Source organism: Argopecten irradians, chromosome 6, assembly GCF_041381155.1.
Source record: "Argopecten irradians isolate NY chromosome 6, Ai_NY, whole genome shotgun sequence".
In the NCBI taxonomy this organism is placed as follows: domain Eukaryota; kingdom Metazoa; phylum Mollusca; class Bivalvia; order Pectinida; family Pectinidae; genus Argopecten; species Argopecten irradians.
Window position 1 is genome coordinate 3,967,217 of NC_091139.1, and position 21,990 is coordinate 3,989,206.

Consider the following 21,990-nt stretch of genomic DNA (forward strand, 5'->3'; position numbering starts at 1 on the left):
TTTCTTTTTTAGTAGTTTTCGTTTATGGACAAAAATCAGTATAAATCAAGATTATTTTAAAGTGAGTAATTACTTTTAAATATTTCATGTATGAACTCACTGCTACCTGAAGTTTTTGTGTTCAGAAACTGTCGATGTCATCAATTATGTGGCACAGTCTATATCGGTTCAAGAAAAAAGAGAAAACACACAAAAAAATTAGCATACATGTCTTTTCAGATATTTACTACGCTGTGAACACCGTTGTCATTTATATTTTGTATACTGAGGGTAATAAATAAATAATCAACGGCTAGTAAAAACTGATTACCTTTAGGTTAGCACCCACCATAGAAACATCAATTCTTATTTCGGGCTTGATTCATCATATCCCTGCCACAATGCCCTTTTTCATTCCTCTTGAGACATTTGTTTTTGCCATATAGCGCCAAGAATTTTATGTTTGTATCCGAGATAGAAAAGACGTATTTGTTGAGGGATCAGAGTTTCATATTACCAAACAGATCATTTGTCTACATCTCCTCCCCCCACCCTCCAAAAAAATGATTTCATAGGAAAAACTTTTATTGAAAGTGAAATATATTCTTATATTTGTTGAAAGTGAAATATATTCTTATTTCTATTGAAAATGAAATGTACTCTTAATTTTTTATGTGAAAGTGAAATATATTCTTATTTTTTATGTAAAAGTGAAATATATTCTTACTTTTTATTACCAAAGGGGAAATGTTTTATAGTCTACTTAAATGTAAAAGAAAATCTTCCCATATATAGAAGTTAATCATTACTATAATATCTGAATGATTTATCGGTCTTCCTGTCATTCCAATAGCGGGGTTTCAAGATACTAAAATGACATGGGTGAAGTAAGATTTACTGTCGATTAGCCTCCCCTTACGGTAATTGTGACATCAAAATTTGACATGATTTTTGTGATGTCACAACCACCGGAAGGTAGCACTTATCGACTTATTGTGGTGGTTCAGAAAGAAATTTTTTGTTCTTTTTTTTTAAAATGAGTTACTGTTACAAGATGTAATTAGCCCTTATTTGGAGTACGAAATATCAGGGGATTACTTTGGGCTCCTAAAATCTGCTGGAGTTTATTCTGTACCTCAGAAATGCAATATCAGTCATCATCGTTATACAAAATAGATTACATTAATCAAAATAGTATTGTATTGATAGTCGCATCTTACATGGAGATGTTAGCTTAAGTTTTTGCTTGCTAAGCAAGACAATATAGCTATTTCAATTCAAGACTGTCAGGTCAGCTCTTAAATTGTAGTGGTTTGGGTCGGCGGGCCGGAGGAGAGAAAGAAATTTGTTTAAGTAGGATCGTCTGGCCTTTAATATCATTGAATCTATCCAAGGTTATTGAATGTAGAATGATAGCATACAGTATATATGTCTGAAATTATTTCTTTATCATCATGGTATCAATAAAAATAAGTTTAATATTGTCTTATTTGCCACTGATCTCGGCAGCCATTGATGGCATTCAGTCACATGGGGGTATCAATTGGATTAGGATTTACAGAGATTTACCATCAATAATTTTATCGGAGGCTAGAAAACGATCCATCATAGGGTAATATTGATCTGTAAAAAACGGTGCCACGATTGTACGTACAGTATGTGGATTGGCGACGTGGATACAGCGATACAAGCATGATAGAGTTACCGAAGTCTCCAGTATCTACTATAGAAAGCAAACTGTACTGAAAAAGTTTCGAAAGCAGACTTTAAAAAAAGCATGGTGCCACAAGTATTACATCATCTGTGAAACAATTTCAAGTGTTTATTTTGTCTGTTTGATAAAATGAACGTCCAATTAACAGCCAGGGTCATGTAAGGACTGCCTCTCATGTATGCAGCGTAAAGCGTGTATGAAGCACGAAGGTGTGTGTTTTGGGAGACAGCGGTATATTCGTGTTGTGTCTTATTTAAAGATGCTCCACCGCTGACAAATGGTTTTTTTTTCACTATCAAAAACAGCAGCAGACGATTTAGTATTTTCTTCAGGTACAAAAGTTACTTATTTTACACCATTGCCGCCGTTGAAAAGTTTGAGCTTATAATTTTACTTCAAGTTGAAAATATAAAAAATAATTAATTGCATCCCGAAAAAATTCCGTGGCACTATATCCTATATGGAATGAAGTACTGATTGCGCATGACCCAAAGGCAAAATGAATTATTTTATGTTATTTTTGTGTTAATTAGACTTATGTTTACACGATTTAACACTAATTATTGTTCAAATGATGAATATCATTTATGCTCTGTCGGCGGTGGAGCATCTTTAAATTACAGGTATCTGAAAATTAAAGCATATTGTAAATTAGTATTTTTAATGAAACAAGAACAAAAATAAACAATTGAATAGATAAATAAAAAAAAAAAAAAAAATCCAAAAAGAAAATTTAAAAAAATCAGAAGAAAAAAAAATGATAATTTCTTTTTTAGTAGTTTCGTTTATGGACAAAAATCAGTGTAAATCAAGATTATTTTAAAGTGAGTAATTACTTTTAAATATTTCATGTATGAACTCACTGCTACCTGAAGTTTTTGTGTTCAGAAACTGTCGATGTCATCAATTATGTGGCACAGTCTATATCGGTTCAAGAAAAAAGAGAAAACACAAAAAAAATTAGCATACATGTCTTTTCAGATATTTACTACGCTGTGAACACCGTTGTCATTTATATTTTGTATACTGAGGGTAATAAATAAATAATCAACGGCTAGTAAAAACTGATTACCTTTAGGTTAGCACCCACCATAGAAACATCAATTCTTATTTCGGGCTTGATTCATCATATCCCTGCCACAATGCCCTTTTTCATTCCTCTTGAGACATTTGTTTTTGCCATATAGCGCCAAGAATTTTATGTTTGTATCCGAGATAGAAAAGACGTATTTGTTGAGGGATCAGAGTTTCATGTTACCAAACAGATCATTTGTCTACATCTCCTCCCCCCACCCTCCAAAAAAATGATTTCATAGGAAAAACTTTTATTGAAAGTGAAATATATTCTTATATTTGTTGAAAGTGAAATATATTCTTATTTTTATTGAAAATGAAATGTACTCTTAATTTTTTATGTGAAAGTGAAATATATTCTTATTTTTTATGTAAAAGTGAAATATATTCTTACTTTTTATACCAAAGGGGAAATGTTTTATAGTCTACTTAAATGTAAAAGAAAATCTTCCCATATATAGAAGTTAATCATTACTATAATATCTGAATGATTTATCGGTCTTCCTGGTCATTCCAATAGCGGGGTTTCAAGATATTAAAATGACATGGGTGAAGTAAGATTTACTGTCGATTAGCCTCCCTTACGGTAATTGTGACATCAAAATTTGACATGATTTTTGTGATGTCACAACCACCGGAAGGTAGCACTTATCGACTTATTGTGGTGGTTCAGAAAAGCCAGAGCACCAGGAAAAAACCCTAAACTGACCTACGGGGAGTACATTACAACTAACAGCCTCAAATGAACCTTGAACCTATGACCTAGAGGTGAAGGGTGAATGTTAAATTGTCTCATAGATATAAACAGATTAGATGTTAAGTACAGGGTGAATGTTCGTCTCACATAGATGTCGACACTTCTGATAATCTACATGCTGGTTCACCGTCATACAGAAACCTACAACACAGACTTGGCATCGTAACAATGTCAAAGGTCAAAGGACAAGGCCAAATTTAGTTTTCCTCGTTATAAATGGTTATATAAGCACCTGTAATCTTTTTAAATTTTAAAAGTGTCTCATATAAGTTAATAGCGGCAAGATGTCAATTGTCTTTTACTTATTCGTTTGTGTTTGATGAATTGTGTTAATTTGACATGTGATACTAAAATGAAATGGAGTCTGAACTAAAACTTAGGATAGGCCATTCAGAGGGTTTGGTGTCTTCATCTTGATTTTATTTTCATTATTTGTGTGTAATTTTACTCCTATAACTCTAAATGCAAAACAACAAATTTTAACATTATCAATCATTAGCAAAAAGGGAACTCAAATGATTTCACACAATGTGCAGATTATATTTGTTTCAATTTTGCTAATTTACAAAGAAAACAACAGTAACGTTACTAGTGTTGATTTCACAAAAGACATGTTTCTAACAGTTTATCATATATAAATATCTCAACACACATAAAAATCTTATCATATTTAGCAATGTAAAGAATTGTGTGGGTCTTTACTGAAGTGGGGGAGTTCAACTTCCGAAGAGATAAGCTTAGGTCACACAGCAACATAGGAGCTGTACAGGGACTGAATTATAAAAATAAGATTATTTTGATATCAGATATCGGTAGCATTTGTTGAATAATTTTGAATAAGGTAAAATAATTTGAGAACAAGATGAAAGTAAGAGCCGTATACTGAATGGAATATGTCAGAAACACTGATAAGGGTCATTGTAGCTCAAACTCCGAGTTTGATATGATGTACAAATGTCATTGTTGCGTTGACGGGTTACAGAGTAAAGCCCTAGATTACTGTAGGAATCCAGTGAAATGTATATCTCTCCTAAAATGATCACTTATGATCGATTGTTGACATTTGATACCAGAATTTTAGGAAACCTTTTAATTATTGTTATATAAATATAGAAGCTTCTTCTCCTGGCTACACAGTTTAGTGCACTGCAGAGGTCATTAGGTTATTTTCTGTTTATTACATAATGAATGGATATCTCAAACAAAACAAATATCAGAGATGTTAATATTCTTGGCAATAATAGCAGATCAGAAAATACTAGAGAATGCCATGTGTGAACTTAGGAGATTGACCTAAGGTTATATTATTAACTTTTGATATTCTTGGCAATAATATGCAGTTATAATTATCAGAAAATGACATTACTTGTGATGAAGTCATATTATGATAATTACTTTGTGTAGGGTGAACTAGATAGGTTATAATTATTGACCATAACTTGTGATGAAGGTTATAATTATTGACTAATAACTTGTGATGAAGGTTATATTACTGACCATTACTTGTTATATATTACTGACACTTGTGATGAAGGTTATATTTATTGACCATTACTTGTGATGTAGGTCATAATTATTGATGAGTTATATTTATGACCATTACAATTTTTGTGATGTAGGTTTATATTTACTGACCATTACTTGTGATGTAGGTTATATTTACTGACCATTACTTGTGATGTAGGTTATTATTTACTGACCATTACTTGTGATGTAGGTTATATTTACTGACCATTACTTGTGATGTAGGTTATAATTATTGACCATTTCTTTTGATGAGGGTTTTAATTATTGATAATTACTTCTGATGTAGGTTATAATTATTGACATTGTATTAGAATTTTAAAAGTCCTTTCTAATTGAAGTTACAAATGTGACTAATCATAAACAGTCATATCTTTAAAAATAGAGGATATTGGAGGTTTACAATGTATCTTTCTTTATACAATTAGAAAATAGAAATTTAGATATGAAAGAGAAAATTACTATTTTAGCTGATAAAGATTACTGTAATTGACCACTAATATAAGTTGTGTCGTAAATAATAACAAATCCGTAAAGATGAGGGTTACCATTTTGACCGTTATTGTAAGTTGAGTCATGTGAACACCATGTGTGGAGAGTGTAAGCAATATTGACAATTACAGTTATGCAGTAAATACTAAACATTCCCGTCCAATGTACTTCTGTCATCTATTAAGTTATCTAACATCGCATCATCTTGTTAGCATGGACCCCACATCTCTCTCACCCTCCTATCTTCGGCCGAGCTCTGACGCAATGGCTGTCATACTCCAATATAGCTGCGTGCGTCACTGCGTTACTGTTAGTTGGCAGGGGTTGCGTGCCTTATAACACTGAGCCATTGCTGTCAAGGCTTATAATTTATCTTCAAATGAAAAATTGTCGGCGTTGCCATATTTTTAAGATGGAACTGTGAAGAAAGTCAATAATTTGCAGGCAAAGTTCAGCATCGTTGGAATTCCGTTACTGTTTTCTGTCCTGGGTTTTGTGATCAGGTTTTTAGAGAGGAAGTTATTCCTGATTGTTATTTATTATACTGTGGTGTAATGTCGGATCTCTACAAGACGCTTCATCAAATTTTCATTAAGCTTCACTTACAGGATTATGAATGAAAGGTTTTGTACTTCTTTCCGATGGTAGTATCGTGAAAAATGTGTACTTTTGGCTGATTGAAAGACATTTTCTTAATGAAAAAATGGATATAAATCGAAGTTTGATACAAAAAAAAAAAAATAATAATAATAAAAGAAAAATTCTTTAGGTGACATAAGAAATTTCAAAAGAAATTTCAAAATTAATAAAACAAATTTGAAAAAAAAAAAAAAAAATCATAATACTATTCATTACAAAATATCTTTTTATCTTTATTATTGTTTTTAAACAAATTCATTACTTGATGCATGGGTTAAATATTGATCAGAATTCAGTTGATATGGCTGCAGTGCACTTTAACACATAACTTGTCTTGTGAATCAAATTAAAGTAGAAATATAATCCCATAATGACCGTCCTGTTCATGATAGTTACCATGATGTTCTACAGCGCTACCATCATATTCTGTAGTGTTGTCTTTCTCCGCCATTTGAATTGTCTTGGGTACAAAATGGGCTGAAATATCAAAATCTTCTGGCGATAAGCTGCAAAGCGATCATGCACTTTTCAGGAAAGTATCTCCAATAAAAGGCTTATATGTGAAAGTCCACACAGAATTGTGTAATCGTTCGGATCTAGTTTCTGTACTTTTATTAAAGATATCTTATCTTTATGAATATTCAATTTCAGGGAAATCAATGTCCCTGTTATATTTCCTGATATTTTTTTATGGGAAGTGAAATGCACATTTCACTGCCCATCAGTTTTGACAATCAAGAAGGGATAATATTCAATTTCTCTGCACTGATCGTATCAAGTTTTTTAAGCTTCAAAAACTTCAAGAACAGAAGCAGTATTTGGCATATTGTAAATATTGGCCAAACAATGTCTAAAACAATATGTTCTTAAATTGTATCCATAACCCTTTCCTAATTATTTTCATATGAAGGCAGGGTTGCTTATTTTTTTTATGTTTTAAGCCCACCATCATCAGATGGTGGGCTATTCAAATCGCTTTTTGTCCGTGGTCCGTCCGTCCTTCCGTCCGTCCTTCCGTCCGTCCGTCCGTTAACAATTCTTGTTATCGCTATTTCTCAGAAAGCACTGAAGGGATCTTTCTCAAATTTCATATGTAGGTTCCCCTAGGGCCCTAGTTGTGCATATTGCATTTTGGGACCAATCGGTTAACAAGATGGCCGCCAGGCAGCCATCTTGGATTTTGATACTTAAAGTTTGTTATCGCTATTTCTCAGAAAGTACTGAAGAGATCTTTCTCAAATTTCATATGTAGGTTCCCCTAGGGCCCTAGTTGTGCATATTGCATTTTGGGACCAATCGGTTAACAAGATGGCCGCCAGGCAGCCATCTTGGATTTTGATACTTAAAGTTTGTTATCGCTATTTCTTAGAAAGTACTGAAGGGATCTGTCTCAAATTTCATATGTGGGTTCCCCTAGGGCCCTAGTTGTGCATATTGCATTTTGGGACCAATCGGTTAACAAGATGGCCGCCAGGCAGCCATCTTGGATTTTAATACTTAAAGTTTGTTATCGCTATTTCTCAGAAAGTACTAAAGGGATCTTTCTCAAATTTCATATGTAGGTTCCCCTAGGGCCCTAGTTGTGCATATTGCATTTTGGGACCAATCGGTCAACAAGATGGCCGCAAGGCAGCCATCTTGGATTTTGATACTTTAAAGTTTGTTATCGCTATTTCTCAGAAAGTACTGAAGGGATCTTTCTCAAATTTCATATGTAGGTTCCCCTAGGGCCCTAGTTGTGCATAATGCGTTTTTGGATCGATCGGTCAACAAAATGGCCACCAGGCAGCCATCTTGGATTTTGATAGTTAAAGATTAATATCGCTATTTCTCACAAAGTACTGAAGGGATCTTTCTCATATTTCATATGTAGGTTTCCCTAGGGCTCTTGTTGTGCATAATGCGTTTTTGGATCGATCGGTCAACAAAATGGCCGCCAGGCTGCCATCTTGGAATTTGATAGTTAAAGTTTGTTATCGCTATTTCTCACAAAGTACTGAAGGGATCTTTTCTCATATTTCATATGTAGGTTTCCCTAGGGCTCTTGTTGTGCATAATGCGTTTTTGGATCGATCGGTCAACAAAATGGCCGCCAGGCTGCCATCTTGGAATTTGATAGTTAAAGTTTGTTATCACTATTTCTCAGAAAGTATTGAATGAATCTGTCTCAAATTTCATATATAGGTTCCTCTATGGCCCTAGTTGTGCATATTTCGATTTGGGACCGATCGATTTACAAGATGGCCGCCAAGGAGCCATCTTGGATTTTGATAGTTGAAGTTTGTTACTGCTATTTCTCAGAAAGTACTGAAGCGATCTGTCTCAAATTTTATATGTAGTATGTTTGCAAAAGTTTGAAAAGCAGAGAAAAGATCCCTCTTTCCATTGTCAGACATAGATCATTCTTTGGTGGGCGCCAAGATCCCTCTGGGATCTCTTGTTTTTATATGTTTTAAGAAGTAATAAAATGATAAAAATAAAAATATTTTGAATAATTTAGAAAGGATCAAATTATAAATAATTTACAAGATGTAGGAAATACTGATTACGAGTTAAAGGCTGATGATATTGGATTGTCTCCCCTTAGTTGATTATCTGTCAGTCATGTGTTTTAAATGAAGCCACTTGAGCAGTTGTACGTGGCCTTGAGTGAGAATTTATGCCTCCATAGATACACAAAGAACGAAACAATATGTGTATAGAGTTGCGGTGTAGTTGTAACACATATCGGGTTCCACACCTTAAGAAATCTCTCCTCTGCCAGACCTAATGGTTTGTCCAGGTTTTTTGAAGCAAAGCCAAAGTCAAAGGAAGGAATTTGGTGTAAAAACATGCAAAAAATGAAGGTTTTGGCATATATGATATTTGTCTCATATTAAGTATATTTCTGTTAAAATGTGCATTTACACATATCGGCAATTGACGTAATTTTGCAACCTTTTTGTTCTCAAAGTAATTTTTCTTGTGTATAATTAGCGTTTCAACATTAAAGGAAAAATTACCAGTCTCTCAGACATTTTCTCTCTGGTATGTAGAACAATAATTTTTTGATTGGCGTTAAATATACTTCATTGTTATATTTCGTCTCTTTTTATTATTCTATATTTTGATGTGTTTGATTCAGATATACCGTATTTGCCGTAATTAGTGCCAAGGGCACTTAAATTATTGCAACAAAAGGGGGCGTCTTTAATGAACCAAAATATAAGTTGTGGACGAAAAAATTCAGCCATATTTTAAATCTTTCTATACTCAAAGTACATTAATCTGTTACAGTAAACATGCATTTGCCTTTTATCCTTTTGTGACGAATTATGATGTCATGATTCACATGTAAAAGACTTGGTTGGAGGCATCACATGTTGTAAGACATTGTTAAATCCATGGGATGGGTCTCTTGTCCAGAAAAGGGGAGGGGCACTTATAGGGGGAGGAGCGCTAATTACGACGAATAGGATACTAATGAAACAGACATATCCATGCATTTCTAGCATTGTCAAATGTATACAGGCAACGTAACTTGTTAATGAAATATTTATATAGTGATAATGTTTAAAATATTAAAAATCAATATTAGGTAGATATCTTACCTTTATTTCATAAAAACCGCAACATTAATTAGAGTTCACTTTCAGCTGTTACAAACAGGAATTATCTGATCTAACAATAAATCAATAAAATATTGGTAAGATACACAAAGGTGATATATGTGTCGACGTTTCATACAGGTGTTTTGTAAAGACAGGTATATCTGTCGCTATATGATGTTGTTTTACATGATGAATGATCACTCTAGCAAGGTATACTAATAATTCTGATGTCACTTAAGGCAGGTAATGTCAGTTCTAATGTCACGAAAAAGGAATAAATATCATGATAGATAGGGGATGTCAGTTTTAATGTCAATATCAGTATAATGTGACCAGATTGGGTGTGTTGTTTGGTATCTTTGGGGAAATGTTTCAGAGAGATAGCTCTAAAAAGGGCAAGAGTCCCACTATATATACCAGTCTCCCAAAACATACACGCAACACAATGCATTCACAGAGGTCATTTTTGAATGAGCCTGGCTGTTAATTGGGCATTAACATAATCAACTAATTTATGTCAATATAGACAGGTGCTATTGATCATGATGTCATAATAGACAGGTAATATCAATTCTTAGTGTCAGTATAGACAGGGAATGACACTTTTATTTCAATATGTTGAGACACATGTCACTATAGACAGGTAATGTCAGTTCTAAGTTTCAATATAGACAGGTGCTATTCGGTCTGATATCACTGTATTATGAGGTATCATATGATTGCTTTGTCACTAATTAATAACTAATTAATCACAGAAGATATGACTTTAAATTGATAATGTTTTGATTGAGCTGCAAAAGAAAGCACAAGGATTTTCACTGTTTTACAAATGACCAATCATTGATGTTGGAAGCAGGTGGTCCAGTTTTCTCTATTGTATCCAGCACTCTCAGCACCCAGTAACACACTATATAGAAACGGGTTTCGTGTCGTCAATGATGAATGTGATTATGAGATCAAGAAGTGCACTTTTCTTCCCAGTAGGTTTGAAGTGTGATCACTCCTAAACCCGCAGCATGCATGTTCTCGCACACGACAACTCATAAACATCACATGTATATTGCAATTAGTGGCTCTCCTGCCCCGCTAACCTTCAATATCACCATGCTCCGAGATTAGTGGGTTTGATATAGATGAATAATCTGTACATGTAACTGATAAAGGATCATTGGGCCCTGTACTGAAATGAAAGGTGTATTTTTATAGTATTAAGGTTAAAATCAATCTAGCATTGGACTAGTTCCGTCAGGTTCACATCAGATTCATATAATGAAGGAGCAATATAATGTGTCGTGATGATGGCCGCAGCAAAGCACCTCAACTTCCATGGGAGAGCTAACGGTGTAGCCGTCGCCAAATGCCAAGGAGTGTGTGGAATTTTGGACAGCAAATCGTTCACACAACCATGACATTGCTACCTGGTCCACGAACTCACGGTGAAATCATCACACACTGAGTTAACAGAGCCAAACAACTGTGGAAACAACATCGAAGTACCAAGCACTGTCAGTGTTGGCAATAGGTATGTGTGTTCTGAGATAGTGATCAGTAACAAATGAAGGAGTAGAGAAGGAATACAATGGTGAAGAGGAAGGCATGAGGGAGGAAAGGAGATATACACTGGGTGTGCATTAATGTATTACCAGCATGGAATGACATGGAAATATGTGTGGCTTTCGTTACAACTGTGATTATATGGAGATCCCCCCACAGCCAAATCCATGTTATCGTCTTAATGGCTGCTGCCGCTGTTTACAAGAAGTTTAAAAAACTTGGTGTGCACATACCACGCCGCCGTAAGAAGCTCCCCGGAGGCCTGGGCGGGTGTCACAGGTAATCTGTTTTATCGCACTCGTGAGGATGACAATGCATGCATGTAGAGCCAAAGTGGGCCTACACATGTGTTGTCTACTCTTGTGCTATCTACCAACACATGTGTTGTGAAATACAATACATGTGTGTTAATGAAGGGAATAAAACACAAATGGAGGGGGTGGTTAGTGGGGTTCAGCACATGCATGAAGGAATCGGGAGATCAGCACATATGTGATGGAAAATGAAATTAAGCACATGTGAAATGGAGAGGGAATTTCAGAACATAAGTCATGAAGAAGGGAGTTCAGCACACATGTCGTAAAAAGGGCAGTTTAACACATATGTCATGAAGAGAGCTGAGCTAATGTGTGGTGGAGATTGGAGTTCAGCACATGTGTGGTGGAGAGGGGAGTTCAGCACATGTGTGGTGGAGAGGGGAGTTCAGCACATGTGTGGTGGAGAGGGGAGTTCAGCACATGTGTGGTGGAGAGGGGAGTTCAGCACATATGTGGTTCAGCACATGTGTGGTGGAGAGGGGAGTTCAGCACATGTGTGGTGGAGAGGGGAGTTCAGCACATGTGTGGTGGAGATTGGAGTTCAGCACATGCGTGGTAGAGAGGGGAGTTCAGCACATATGTGGTGGAGAGGGCACTTCAGCTTGTATCTGATGGCGAGGGGAGTTCAGAACATTTGTGGTGGAGAGGCAAGTTCAGCACATGTGTGGTGTAGAAGGAAGTTCAGCGCATGTGTGGTAGTGAGGGGAGTCCAGCACATGTGTGATACAGAGGGGAGTTCAGAACATGTGTGATAGAGAGGGGAGTTCAGCACATGTGTGATGGAGAGGGGAGTTCAGCACATGTGTGGTGGAGAGGGGAGTTCAGCACATGTGTGGTGGAGAGGGGAGTTCAGCACATGTGTGATGGAGTGGGAAGTTCAGCACATGTGTGGTGGAGAGGGGAGTTCAGCACATGTGTGATGGTGAGGGGAGTTCAGCACATGTGTGATAGAGAGGGGAGTTCAGCATATGTATGGCAATAAGGGAAGTTCAGCATATTTTGGTAAAATTGGTGTTTAGCATGTTTGTTTGGAGGACAGGGGAGTTCATCATATTTGTGTTGGAGATGGGAGTTCATAGCCTGTTGTGGATGTTATACAGATCAGTCCTATTGGAGACTGAAGATCAGGACTCTTGCCTTCATTATAATTATACTGATTTGGACTGACCTATTATTGTTTGCTGCAGGCCAATCAGTGTATGTTTATTGGTTAATTATAAAGGCTAGTAAAGCTGGTCTTTGGAGGTTTGTTTATAGCCTCGACTGGTTTAGTTGCCAACATATATACACCTGTCTCTAGTCATAACAACAACAACAACTCACAGCTTCTAATGGTGCCAAGTCTGCCACATATCACTTATATATCATAAAAATTTTAGACCAATTTCCATTTCTTTGTAAAGTATTTCTATTTGAATTTGTTTGATATCAAATGTTAATTGCATTCAAAAAGCATTACATTGCCAGCTATCCTAAGAAACTTTGATATACAGGTGGTATATAACCTTGGTATACAAGTGGAATATGACCTTGGTATGCAGGTGGTACATGACCTTGGTATACAGGTGGTACATGACCTTGGTATACAGGTGGTACATGACCTTGGTATACAGGTGGTACATGACCTTGGTATACAGGTGGTACATGACCTTGGTATACAGGTGGTACATGACCTTGGTATACAGGTGGTACATGACCTTGGTATACAGGTGGTACATGATCATGATATACAGGTGGTACATACCTTGGTATACAGGTGGTATATAACCTTGGTATACAGGCGGTACATGACCATGGTATACAGGTGGTATATAACCTTGGTATACAGGTGGTACATGACCATGGTATACAGGTGGTATAAAACCTTGGTATACAGGTGGTACATGACCATGGTATACAGGTGGTACATGATCATGATATACAGGTGGTACATGACCTTGGTATACAGGTGGTACATGACCTTGGTATACAGGTGGTACATGACCTTGGTATACAGGTGGTACATGACCTTGGTATGCAGGTGGTACATGATCATGATATACAGGTGGTACATGACCTTGGTATACAGGTGGTACATGACCTTGGTATACAGGTGGTACATGACCTTGGTATACAGGTGGTACATGATCATGATATACAGGTGGTACATGACCTTGGTATACAGGTGGTACATGACCTTGGTATACAGGTGGTACATGACCTTGGTATACAGGTGGTATATGACCTTGGTATACAGGTGGTATGTGATCTTGGTATACAGGTGATCCAAGACCTTGGTATACAGGTGGTACACAACCTTGGTATACAGGTGGTACACAACCTTGGTATACAGGTTGAATATAACCTGGGTGTACAGGTGGTACATGGCCTTGGTATACAGGTGGTACATGACCTTGGTATACAGGTGGTACATGACCTTGGTATACAGGTGGTACATGATCATGATATACAGGTGGTACATGATCTTGATATACAGGTGGTACATGACCTTGGTATACAGGTGGTACATGACCTTGGTATACAGGTGGTACATGACCTTGGTATACAGGTGGTACATGATCATGATATACAGGTGGTACATGACCTTGGTATACAGGTGGTACATGATCATGATATACAGGTGGTACATGACCTTGGTATACAGGTGGTACATGACCTTGGTATACAGGTGGTACATGATCATGGTATACAGGTGGTACATGACATTGTATACATGGTCATGACATGGTATACAGGTGGTACATGACCATGGTATACAGGTGGTACATGACCTTTGTATACAGGTGGTACATGACCTTGGTATACAGGTGGTACATGACCTTGGTATACAGGTGGTACATGACCTTGGTATACAGGTGGTACATGATCATGATATACAGGTGGTACATGACCTTGGTATACAGGTGGTACATGACCTTGGTATACAGGTGGTACATGACCTTGGTATACAGGTGGTACATGACCTTGGTATACAGGTGGTACATGACCTTGGTATACAGGTGGTACATGATCATGATATACAGGTGGTACATGACCTTGGTATGCAGGTGGTACATGACCTTGGTATACAGGTGGTACATGACCTTGGTATACAGGTGGTACATGACCTTGGTATGCAGGTGGTACATGATCATGATATACAGGTGGTACATGACCTTGGTATACAGGTGGTACATGATCATGATATACAGGTGGTACATGACCTTGGTATACAGGTGGTACATGACCTTGGTATACAGGTGGTACATGACCTTGGTATACAGGTGGTACATGACCTTGGTATACAGGTGGTATGTGATCTTGGTATACAGGTGATCCAAGACCTTGGTATACAGGTGGTACACAACCTTGGTATACAGGTGGTACACAACCTTGGTATACAGGTTGAATATAACCTGGGTGTACAGGTGGTACATGGCCTTGGTATACAGGTGGTACATGACCTTGGTATACAGGTGGTACATGACCTTGGTATACAGGTGGTACATGATCATGATATACAGGTGGTACATGACCTTGGTATACAGGTGGTACATGACCTTGGTATACAGGTGGTACATGACCTTGGTATACAGGTGGTACATGACCTTGGTATACAGGTGGTACATGATCATGATATACAGGTGGTACATGACCTTGGTATACAGGTGGTACATGATCATGATATACAGGTGGTACATGACCTTGGTATACAGGTGGTACATGACCTTTGTATACAGGTGGTACATGATCATGATATGCAGGTGGTACATGATCTTGATATACAGGTGGTACATGACCTTGGTATACAGGTGGTACATGACCTTGGTATACAGGTGGTACATGATCATGATATACAGGTGGTACATGACCTTGGTATACAGGTGGTACATGACCTTTGTATACAGGTGGTACATGACCTTGATATACAGGTGGTACATGACCTTGGTATACAGGTAGTATATAACCTTGGTATGCAGGTGCTACATGACCTTGGTATACAGGATGTACATGACCTTGGTATACAGGTGGTACATGATCATGATACACAGGTGGTACATGACCTTGGTATACAGGTGGTACATGACCTTGGTATACAGGTGGTATATAACCTTGGTATGCAGGTGGTGTATGACCTTGGTATACAGGATGTACAAGACCTTGGTATACAGGTGATTTATGATCTTGGTATACATGTTGAATAAAACCCTGGTATGCTTTTGTTTGTTTGTTTGTTTGTTTGTTTGATTTATTAACGTCCTTTTAACAGCTATGGTCATGTAAGGAATGCAGTTGGCCTTGGGATACAGGTTGAATAAAACATTGGTATGCAGGTGGTACATGACCTTTGTATACAGGTGGTATATGATCTTGGTATACAGGTGGTACATGACCTTGGTATACAGGTGGTACACAACCTTGGTATACAGGTGGTACACAAACTTGGTATACAGGTTGAATATAACCTGGGTGATAGGTGGTACATGACCTTGGTATACAGGTGGTACATGAACTTGGTATGCAGATGCTACATGACCTTAGTTTACAGGTGGTATATGACCTTGGAAAAAAGGTGGTACATGACCTTGGTATACAGATGGTACATGACCTTGGTATACATGTGGTACACGACCTTGATATACAGGTGGTACACGACCTTGGTATACAGGTGTTACATGACCTTGGTATACAGGTGATATAGGACCTTGGTATACAGGTTGAATAAAACATTGGTATGCAGGTGGTACATGACCTTTGTATATAGGTGTTAAATGACCTTGGTATACAGGTGGTATATGATCTTTGTTTACAGGTGCTACATGACCTTGATGTACAGGTGGTACACGACCTTGGTATACAGGTGGTACATGACCTTGGTATACAGGTGGTACATGATCATGATATACAGGTGGTACATGACCTTGGTATACAGGTGGTACATGACCTTGGTATACAGGTGGTACATGATCATGATATACAGGTGGTACATGACCTTGGTATACAGGTGGTACATGACCTTGGTATACAGGTGGTACATGACCTTGGTATACAGGTGGTATATGACCTTGGTATACAGGTGGTACATGACCTTGGTATACAGGTGGTACATGATCATGATATACAGGTGGTACATGACCTTGGTATACAGGTGGTACATGACCTTGGTATACAGGTGGTACATGATCATGATATACAGGTGGTACATGACCTTGGTATACAGGTGGTACATGACCTTGGTATACAGGTGGTACATGACCTTGGTATACAGGTGGTACATGACCTTGGTATACAGGTGGTACATGATCATGATATACAGGTGGTACATGACCTTGGTATACAGGTGGTACATGATCATGATATACAGGTGGTACATGACCTTGGTATACAGGTGGTACATGATCATGATATACAGGTGGTACATGACCTTGGTATACAGGTGGTACATGACCTTGGTATACAGGTGGTACATGACCTTGGTATACAGGTGGTACATGACCTTGGTATACAGGTGGTACATGATCATGATATACAGGTGGTACATGATCATGATATACAGGTGGTACATGACCTTGGTATACAGGTGGTACATGACCTTGGTATACAGGTGGTACATGACCTTGGTATACAGGTGGTACATGACCTTGGTATACAGGTGGTACATGACCTTGGTATACAGGTGGTACATGACCTTGGTATACAGGTGGTACATGACCTTGGTATACAGGTGGTACATGATCATGATATACAGGTGGTACATGACCTTGGTATACAGGTGGTACATGACCTTTGTATACAGGTGGTACATGACCTTGGTATACAGGTAGTATATAACCTTGGTATGCAGGTGGTACATGACCTTGGTATACAGGTGGTATATGACCTTGGTATACAGGTGGTACATGATCATGATACACAGGTGGTACATGATCATGATATACAGGTGGTACATGACCTTGGTATACAGGTGGTACATGACCTTGGTATACAGGTGGTACATGACCTTGGTATACAGGTGGTACATGACCTTGGCATACAGGTGGTACATGACCTTGATATACAGGTGGTACATGATCATAATATGCAGGTGGTACATGACCTTGGAATACAGGTGGTATATGAACATGATATACAGGTGATACATGACCTTGGTATACAGGTGGTACATGACCTTGGTATACAGGTGGTACATGACCTTGGTATACAGGTGGTACATGATCATGATATACAGGTGGTACATGACCTTGGTATACAGGTGGTACATGACCTTGGTATACAGGTGGTACATGACCATGGTATACAGGTGGTACATGATCATGATATACAGGTGGTACATGACCTTGGTATACAGGTGGTACATGACCTTGGTATACAGGTGGTACATGATCATGATATACAGGTGATACACGACCTTGGTATACAGGTGGTACATGATCATGATATACAGGTGGTACATGACCTTGGTATACAGGTGGTGCATGATCATGATATACAGGTGATACACGACCTTGGTATACAGGTGGTACATGACCATGGTATACAGGTGGTACATGACCTTGGCATGCAGGTGGTATATGACCTTGGTGTACAAGTGGTACATGACCTTTGTATACAAGTGGTATATGACCTTGGTATACAGGTGGTATATGACCTTGGTATGCGGGTGTTATATGACCTTGGTATACAGGTGGTATGTGACCTTTGTATACAGGTTGTACATGGTCGTGGTATACAGGTGGTACATGACCTTGGTATTCAGGTGCTACATGACCTTGGTATACAGATGGTATATGACCTTGGTATACAGGTGGTACATGACCTTGGTATTCAGGTGCTTCATGACCTTAGTATACAGATGGTATATGACCTTGGTGTAAAGGTGGTACATGACTTTGGTATACAGGTGGTACATGACCTTTGTATACAGATGGTATATGACTTTGGTATACAGGTGGTATATAACCTTGGTATACAGGTGGTACATGACCTTGGTATTCAGGTGCTTCATGACCTTTGTATACAGATAGTATATGACCTTGGTATATAGGTGTTACATGACTTCAGTGTAAGACAGTTATCAGAAAATTACAAAAAAATCATTGATGTATCTATGGCATGTTACTGTCACCAGTTTTAACCGTTGAATGCCAGAACACCCACAAATGTATGAAACGTCAGCTATATTTGTTTCAAAGCTTGCCGAGGTGAATGACTCAATTATGAGATCGTATGCAATCAATATAGAAGTATTACCGATGTACTTGAAGGATGATCAATTTTCATTCTCAATATCTCCACTCTGGTCACTAGGGCATCTACTGTATTTACAAACATAACTGATGATGGGCTATCAGGGTTGTTAAAATTATGACCTTGATATTTATTCACACTTAGAGTTTTGGTATCCTGTCATATGATCTTTTTATTCATATCACTTTAATTAATTTTCACTGCAGATCTACTATGTAACCTTACGAAGTGCAGTTGGCATTCATCAGCCTTTGAACTGCCATCTGCTTATTATGACGTCATTATCATTGTAATGTCTCAATTGTCGTGCTGACGGTCAAGAAGTCATTGCAAACTGAGTTAATTTTTCATGGTTTGATCTCATTGTGATAGAGTGTTTCCATTTATGTTACCCTTGTTATAACAAATATCTTAATTACATGTATAGTCATCCATATCTTTATTGAAGGGATTCTGTAGTTAAACTCTAGAATCCTGTTTCTACAATTACTCTGAATATTGATTACTGAGCTCAATCTGCTGGTGACCTTAAAAACAGATTCAATAGTGATCTTGAGTTTACTTAATGTTAGATTTATTGAATTGTTTTCCAGCTAGAACTCATCAAGTAAGGCTTAATGAAATTTTCTATGAAGCCTTTGTATCAATTACCCTACTAAGTGTGTATCAGGCCTAATTGATTTAGAGGTATGAGATAACTACAAAACACCATGCATGTGGTAATTAGGCCAGCCAGGTCTTTTAGACATTTTCTTAAGGAGTGAACTGCATTCAATTAGCAATTTTGGGAGGATAAATGCTAACTGAATAAATGGCAAATTCAACATGAATTTGAATTCATTTGGTAATAATGGGAGAATGAATGCCAACTGGACAACGACCAATTCAATATGAATCTGCATTAAGTTGACAATTATTGGAAGATGAATACCAACTGGAAACAGCAAATTTGACATGAATCTGCATTATTTTGGCAATTATGGGACAGCAGGATATTCAACATAAATTTGCTTCATATTGAGTTTGCTGTTGTCCAGCTATATATCCTCCAATAATTACCAAATGAATGCAGTTCAATGCATAAATTCTCATTTAATAAGAATTTTATCAGAAATCTCGAGAGATTTTGCACCTATAATAAATAAATATATGTCAAAATAAATGGCTGGCAGTCCATTTACTGAACAACACTTATGCAATTGGACTGAAGTGACTCAATTTTGGTACTCTTTGCCTAATACCTTGTCATATATGTTTAAGAGTTTCTGTGCCCCCTCATCTTGATTTAGTATTGGCCGAAAGCAGCATATCCAGTCGGCTTAATTACTGTGGCAGGTAGTACATACCCTTCCTGTCTAGTACATAAAATTTTCCGCGGTCAGTCACATGTGATACATACCGGTACATCACAAGGCTGATACCAGTAATATCCTTGATTTTGAAGTTTGAGTTGATATAGATAAAGGATTAATATCAGATGGCCATGAATTCTGCCTTTATACTTCATAACCAAGTCTCTAACCAACACTATATGGCAGACAAACTCACGAATAATTAATGATACGCCCTACTCTCAAATCAATAACAGAAACGTACATCGGATTTTATTTCTTCATCCTGAATGAATTTATATTGGCTGACAATCGGCCAAAGACATCGCTAACACATGAAATCCAGTTCTGTATGATATAGTGTTTGCCATATAAATCGAAACATATCTCTATTCCAACCAGATGTAAGGGCGGTTACTGTTCAACTGAAATTTTAAGTATAGTAAAAAAAAAAAGTCTGTTTTTACATTGTTGTCAGATTTCGGTACAATATGAATTTTCTCTGGGATGAAAAACCTAGAATTTATGATCATAAATTCGATTAATTTTACAGAGATAAATTTCTGAGATGTTATAATGGTCTATATGCTAAGGGAAATATACGAAATCTCTCTTAAGTATACTGAAATAAATCGCTAATGGAAAATGTGAATGAGAAATGCGGGCCCTATTGGCCTGTTGTTGTACAATCAGGTGAATGTTTGGTACGGTGATGTGTATTGTGGTGGGTTAGTGATAGATGGTAATACACTGGCAGCATTCTTACTCTGACAGATTACGGGCAAATAAAGTCGGTTAAGGGGAGATAACTGTTGTTCACCTCAACAGTGCCATGAAATTTACACAGAAATACTATCACAACATTACACCCAACAGGTCTTATTTTCATTTACAAATGGAATGATTCATGCTGACATAATCTGAAGTACTGTACATTGTCTCATCCAACATGGTTAATGATCTGTTTCATGATTGTTTCTTACTTTTTACTTGTCGAGAGTCCATGTAAAAATATCTGTATCCATCCGTCTGTCCCTGATCTTTAATTCCTCTTTCTGTAAACTGACTTGGCATATGAAGATAAAATTGTGTGGCATAAATAAATGGTCAATATGATCAGTAAGATTTTAGCCATAACATGCGCATAAACCAAAGTAAAATTATTATTTTTTTACCAAAAACAAAATTGAATTTGGGATACTTTTTTTAATTCATTAGTGAGTAAATTTCTGTCCTGTTTGGAGGTCCCTCTGATTTCATATGGAGGCAGGGAAAGCTATGTATTCCCGTAGGGAAAGTTATGTATTCCCAAATGGATGAGTTTTGATTTCTTCGCATGTTACATCAACTGACCTCATTCTTTGGAGTGACAGATATAACAAATCGATATCCACAGGAAACATATTGTAACATGCAGGCTGATATCAAAACAACTTTCCAGGTACCAAGGGGAGTAACTCTTCCTGTCTTAAACAGTCCTCAGCTGTGTATTATCAATTTGAATATTGATATTGATATTGATAACAAACAGCAATGAACATCCCCTCATATTGGTGATAAAAAAGGAAATAGATTTCTGTGATTTCACAATTTTCTATTTCAATGAATTTAATTTTAGAAACATCTGTTGAATTTGATTTTGGATTAATTTAAATGTGTATAGCGGGTTTGTTTTACTGCATCAATCAGATTCCATCATAGATGTTGACCAGTCAACCATGTATCTTACAATAGAACACTTCAGTTTTACATGTAAATGTCGTGTTTATTTTTTGCCGCGTCGTTTCTGTAA

At 37.1% G+C, this 21,990-nt stretch overlaps 1 protein-coding gene across 4 annotated transcripts in view; it reads left to right on the forward strand.

Annotated features, from left to right (window-relative positions):
* LOC138324751 (3',5'-cyclic-AMP phosphodiesterase 4C-like) overlaps positions 1-21,990 on the forward strand; it is a 267,694-nt gene that overhangs the window by 114,992 nt on the left and 130,712 nt on the right. Inside the window, exon 1 of one of the 4 annotated variants that reach the window (XM_069269869.1) lies at positions 10,991-11,602. The exons of the other annotated variants lie outside the window; for them this stretch is intronic. Coding sequence (XP_069125970.1) covers positions 11,427-11,602 — 176 coding nt within the window. The 5' untranslated portion in view covers positions 10,991-11,426. Of the gene's footprint in view, positions 1-10,990; positions 11,603-21,990 lie in introns of those variants that run through there. 4 annotated transcript variants of the gene reach the window in all.